This window comes from Buceros rhinoceros, unplaced genomic scaffold, assembly GCF_000710305.1.
Source record: "Buceros rhinoceros silvestris isolate BGI_N320 unplaced genomic scaffold, ASM71030v1 scaffold14507, whole genome shotgun sequence".
NCBI lineage: Eukaryota > Metazoa > Chordata > Aves > Bucerotiformes > Bucerotidae > Buceros > Buceros rhinoceros.
The window spans coordinates 61873-66950 of record NW_010420564.1 but is presented as its reverse complement, the minus strand read 5'-3'; the positions used below and the strand labels follow the sequence as shown (position 1 = coordinate 66950).

General features: G+C 43.6%; 1 protein-coding gene across 1 annotated transcript in view; it reads left to right on the top strand.

Moving 5' to 3' along the window:
- The first annotated feature begins 700 nt into the window (after positions 1-700).
- The window catches only part of SLC9A3 (solute carrier family 9, subfamily A (NHE3, cation proton antiporter 3), member 3), a 54288-nt gene continuing 49910 nt past the window's right edge, over positions 701-5078 (top strand). The window contains exon 1 of the mRNA XM_010139355.1: positions 701-890. Within this exon, the coding sequence (XP_010137657.1) occupies positions 701-890 (190 nt within the window). The remainder of the gene's footprint in view (positions 891-5078) is intronic.

The following is a 5078-nucleotide window of genomic DNA, read 5'->3' as shown; positions in this document are numbered from 1 at the left end:
AAGCTGAAAAGCAGAAAAGAGTTCATTTCCTCTGGGCAGCCGACTAGGATAGTGGGTCTGAGGAAAGGAGGCTGACCCCTTGGGCTTGTGGGCGAGACTCGTGAACCTCCTTATCCAGCTCCGATCTGAGCACGGATCCCTGGCTCCACCTTGGAAATGCCCGTGGGAGCTCCCTGGCCTTGGCCCCCAGCGCCAGAAGCTCAAGGCCGCTTCTTTCCAACCCCCACGTACCCAGAGCCGAGCCGGGACGGTGACACAACCCACAGCCTGCCGTGATCCCCTCGGCGGAACAGAGCTCCCCCGCCGATCCCAAAAGGTGCTCCGAGGGTATCGCCGTCTCCGCACTGCAGCCTCCGCGGGAGCGGCAGGAAAGCTCCGCCTCCGGCCGTTCGGGAACAGCCTGATAAAGGCAGGTGCGGGCAAGCCACAGGACCCCAGCTCGAAGCATCTCTCTGTGCACAGAGCCCCTGATCCCTCCTTGGCCACCCCTTCCAAAGCGGCACCTGCGTCAGCCGGTGCAGCCGTGCCGACGGCAGCGGGACAGGACCCTTTCCGCCTCCTGCCGAGCGCACGACTGTCCCGCGGTCCGCAGCCTCCGGTCGCGTCTCTGCGAAGGGACAAGGAACTCGCCCCCAAGGACCTCCGAAGAGGCGGGATTTCTCCGGGAAGGGGAAGCAGGATTTTGTTGTGTGGCTTGGAGATGAGGCAGGTATCTGGGTTCCTCCTGGGGCTGATGGCTCTCCCAGTGGCGCTGGGACAGAGAAGCTCGGGAAGCCCTAAAAATAGCACCCAGCATCAAAGTTTTGCCATCGTCTCTTTCAAATGGGATCACGTCAAGGACCCTTATATCATTACACTCTGGATACTTGTGGCCAGCTTGGCCAAAATCGGTGAGTCCGGAGTTATATATTAATACATGCCCTCTCCCTTTCCCCTCCCCCTTCCCCTTTTCCCACCCAACGTAAACGAAGAAAGCTTATCATAAATCCACTGACCCGTTTTCAGGGGGTTTACTGTACTCTGTCCTGATTTCATAGCACTGCCCTACACGGTGCTTAGCAGTGTGATTTTCACATGCCCAGTGGGTTAGCTCCTTCATTTCCAGCGCCCAGCACTGGGGCTTCTGCATCTGACTCCATGCGAACCCTTGCAATCCCTTGAAACCTTGTCTTACTGCTGCGCCTGTGAAAAAACTTTTTCCACAAGTGAACAGAAATCGATCGGACCTTATTGATTATCCAGTACCTATTCCAGTTGTGATATACTATCATCCTGATTATGATTGGTGGCTGTATCAGCTAGCGCCATCAGAAATAAACACTGCAAACTGCAGATACGAATTTAGCATTCTCTGCTTTTCAGTGCATTGATCAGTGAAAAAGGATAATTTATAGGGGAAGGTTATGTGTATTATCAGACCATCTGATGCAGCTGGAAAAATACAAGCTTTAGAGCATGCAGGATTTCTTCAAGAAATTAGAACCAGTGTAGTTTAAGCAAATCTGTATGAATGCTCCAGCTCTTGTGTTCTGAACTCTGTGACTTTTCCAAAAGCAATCTCATGCTAATATCACTGTTTGCTGAACTAGAAGAAGCGCTAGAAGAATTGAATGTATTTTATTTGCTTGATTTGCTTTATTTTCAATCCTTTAACCTTTGGGTCTAAAACCAGACCTCCAGTTTGGCAAACACTGGAAATGTCCTTTTCCATTTTCAATAAATAATGTCAAAAATCACTCGCATCTCAGAAGGTATGATCAGCTGAAAATCCTACAGATACTCTTCTGTACTTGTACTGTTAATACTAACTTAGGATACCAGAATCCACGGGTTTTTCATGTCTTCAAGAATGGAACATGTAAAAAGGTGTATTTAGGTATGTTAGGTCTAGCACATCAACTTAACACAGTAAGACTTGGATGGAAAATGCTGTCTCCAAATTTTAATAAAACACTTTGAAAATTAAGAGTAAGTTACACAGAGGTGATCCTGTAAGGCATTTTCTAGTGATACCTGCATCTTGGGTTTCACTTGCTTAACCGTAGATAGTATAACTAAATATCTTTATGTGAATTACTGTTGGACTACATCTTGCAAATAGTTTGTGTTCAGATGGTTGCTGCATTTCCTAGATTACAAGAACATACAGTTTAGTTTTCATTGACTTTTATTGGTTGTTTATATCAAGAAGAAAGCTGAGGAAACTAGCTACAGGAAAAAACAGTGACAACGTTGAGTCCCTATAAAACTGCGCTAACTAAACAAATACACAGGTTACTCATTTGAACCTTCTCTCTGAGATACTCTTCTGAGTAAGCGTTTGCCCTCTGTGTTGTTAAGACTTGCCGCTTCGTACATGTGCCGCAGTTGTGCAGTGGTATCAGCGCTGGCCGTCCGTATCAGTGCTGTGTCAGAGACCCAATGACGCTAACGGGACAGTTAGATTGTCCCATATTTAAATTGCAGTGGCCTGGATTAAGATTAGCTTGGATTAAGGCGAACCATTTTACCGTGAAGTCCTCAGTATAAACTCTTGGTAAAGCACTAAATGTCCTTGGAATTCAGGAGCTGGAAACTGCTGGTTCTGTTTTTAAATTCTTTGCTCTTCTTTCACAGCTGCACAGAGCATGTCACTTACTAGTAGACAGTAGCTATCACCAACTCTGTAATTTTTCTTCCCTAAAACTCTCAAGGTTTGTCTTTTTTCTCCCTTCATATTTGTAATTGCAATTCTATGCTGCTCTGGACATTGTCTCTAAGGAAGCAATGGACAACTGTATTCCACTGAGAGCCTGTCAATGCTCCTGCTTTCCCCATCAGTCCAAATAAAATCGAGAAAAGCAGAGATGTACACTCACTGGTGAACAGCTTCATACTAATGAAGACAGCATGAAGGTGTTCGTACATTCAACGAGAAGGGGAATTGTGAAAATAAAAGCTTGTCAGCCTTCTATCTCCCTTGGTGTGACAAGGGTTCTGGAAAGCAGACCAGGAATTTACCAGAAGATTTTTGAATGGCAAAAATGCTGTGCTGGATCAAAAAACTTCTATACTTTCAAAAGGCAGATAGAAAAGAACCGAGGAAGGAAATACAGAACACCTGCCCCTGTGTCTCTTGCTTTACTACCTGAAGGAGGGCAAAGGTAGCGGAGACAAAATGCTGGTTTTGCTGTAGATTTTTCAGCAGGCTATGAGGTGTTGTACATGCAAACTCGCTTCTCCATGGCTACGGAGATCGGGAGAGCTGTTTTCCTGCTGGATGACAGACAACTGGGTCAGCATGGGTGTTGTGGGCATTGCAATTGGTAGCTGGGGATGAAAAGTGTATGAAAACACTTTGCTTTCTCTTGCATTAGAACAACCTGAGGGTTTTGTTGGGTGGGTGGCTTTTGTTAGGTTGGTTGGTTTTTGGGTTGGTTGGTTTTGTTTTGGGAGGTTTTTTTTTTTTAAGTTTCAGTTCACTCTATTATATGACTTGGGGAAATAGGAGGTTTTTGTGGATTTTCTGGGACTCGGTGTTGCGTACATTCAGCATGTAAATTTGTGCTGACAAGGTATATTCTGCGACATAAGCTACTGTGCGTTGAATCTCATAAGCATTCTAAATACATGAAGCAGTGCCTAGTGTTTTGGGCTTTGTGGGGAGGAAGGTGCTTTTTTTTTTTTTTTTTTTTCTATGTAGCATTCTAAATACATGAAGCAGTGCCTAGTGTTTTGGGCTTTGTGAGGAAGGTGGTTTTTTTTTTTTTTTTTTTTCCCATGTGAAGAAGGCTTATATCTCTTGGGGAAGTCTAGGCATTGCTGTAAATCAAACTGAAGGAAGGTCTTCATAAAGTTAGCTCTCAAATGCTATAGCAAATAATTTGTGTCTACTTTGAAACTTCTGATGCATGTCAGTGTACTGTCTTACGTACTATAATCGATTTGGTTTGACCCTCTTAATCTGAACTGTTCCAACTCTGCATTCCAAGGTACACAGTGTTCCACTTTGGCTAATGATCTGTATTTCCCCTTTCGATAGGCTCTCTTATCAATACAAATGAGTATCCTTACAGGATAAAGCCAATAAATTGCTTACATGTGTTAAGCTAAGCCAGAAAAACATCTTATCTACATGAAGAAGGTACATGAGGTACAGCTGAGAGCCCTTCCAGTAGATTTCAGTGCCCGCTTCCTGGTACCTCAGTTCTCCAGCTGAAACAAGCAATACCAATGGAAGAAAAAAATACAGACATACATGTATACACAGACTGTGTTGTAACAACTTGGACAGCATAGTCCTGACTTAAGATTGAACACACGTGCAGGCTGACCAGCCTTGCACATACCTCCTAAGTTTGCTTCATCATGCGCTCTCCTCCTTCTTTATGCGTCCTTAATAGGTCGCATCTTGAAAATAACTTTTAATACAGACTCATAGAAGATGCAAGCAGTGGCAGGAAAGTCTGCTAAAGAAAAAGCCGGAAGTATGAGGGAGATCAGAAAACAACTTTGGAAACAAGTAGAAGGAAAGAAATAATCATCTTGGGAGCTAAAAATGGGCAAGAGAAGAAATAGTTTGCACTCTGCATATTGCGTGTGTGTGTGGATATCCACAGCACGCTTCCGTACTTGTTCAAAACACTAGGAGACAGAGAAAGATTTTATTTATACTTTCATTTGAGGTTATGTCGAGGAACTTGTAAAATTCCTACTTGTGGTTTAAATCCTTTTTTTGTACTATAACATTTTCAGAAGTTAATTGCTTGTACCAAAATAAAATTTTGAACAATCCTACAAAGCAGTCTTTCTATCTGTGTAGCCCCCTAAACGTGCCCGATGTGGAGCAGATGAGCCACTGTAAGAAACAGTGGGGGAGTGAGTTACTATGAACAGAAATAGCCTTTCAGTTATCTGAGTCAATTCTCTTGCCAACTGTTTTTGGTTATGCTGAGTCTAAAAATGACAGAAAAGCTTTTTTTTTCTTTTTTTTTAAAAATGTCTGTGGAGTTACACACAAATTCAAAGACCTTTATACTAGATATTTAAAAGTGGGAGTGAAATTTGAATCCAGGGTAGCTTGTAAATCTGTCTTCAGG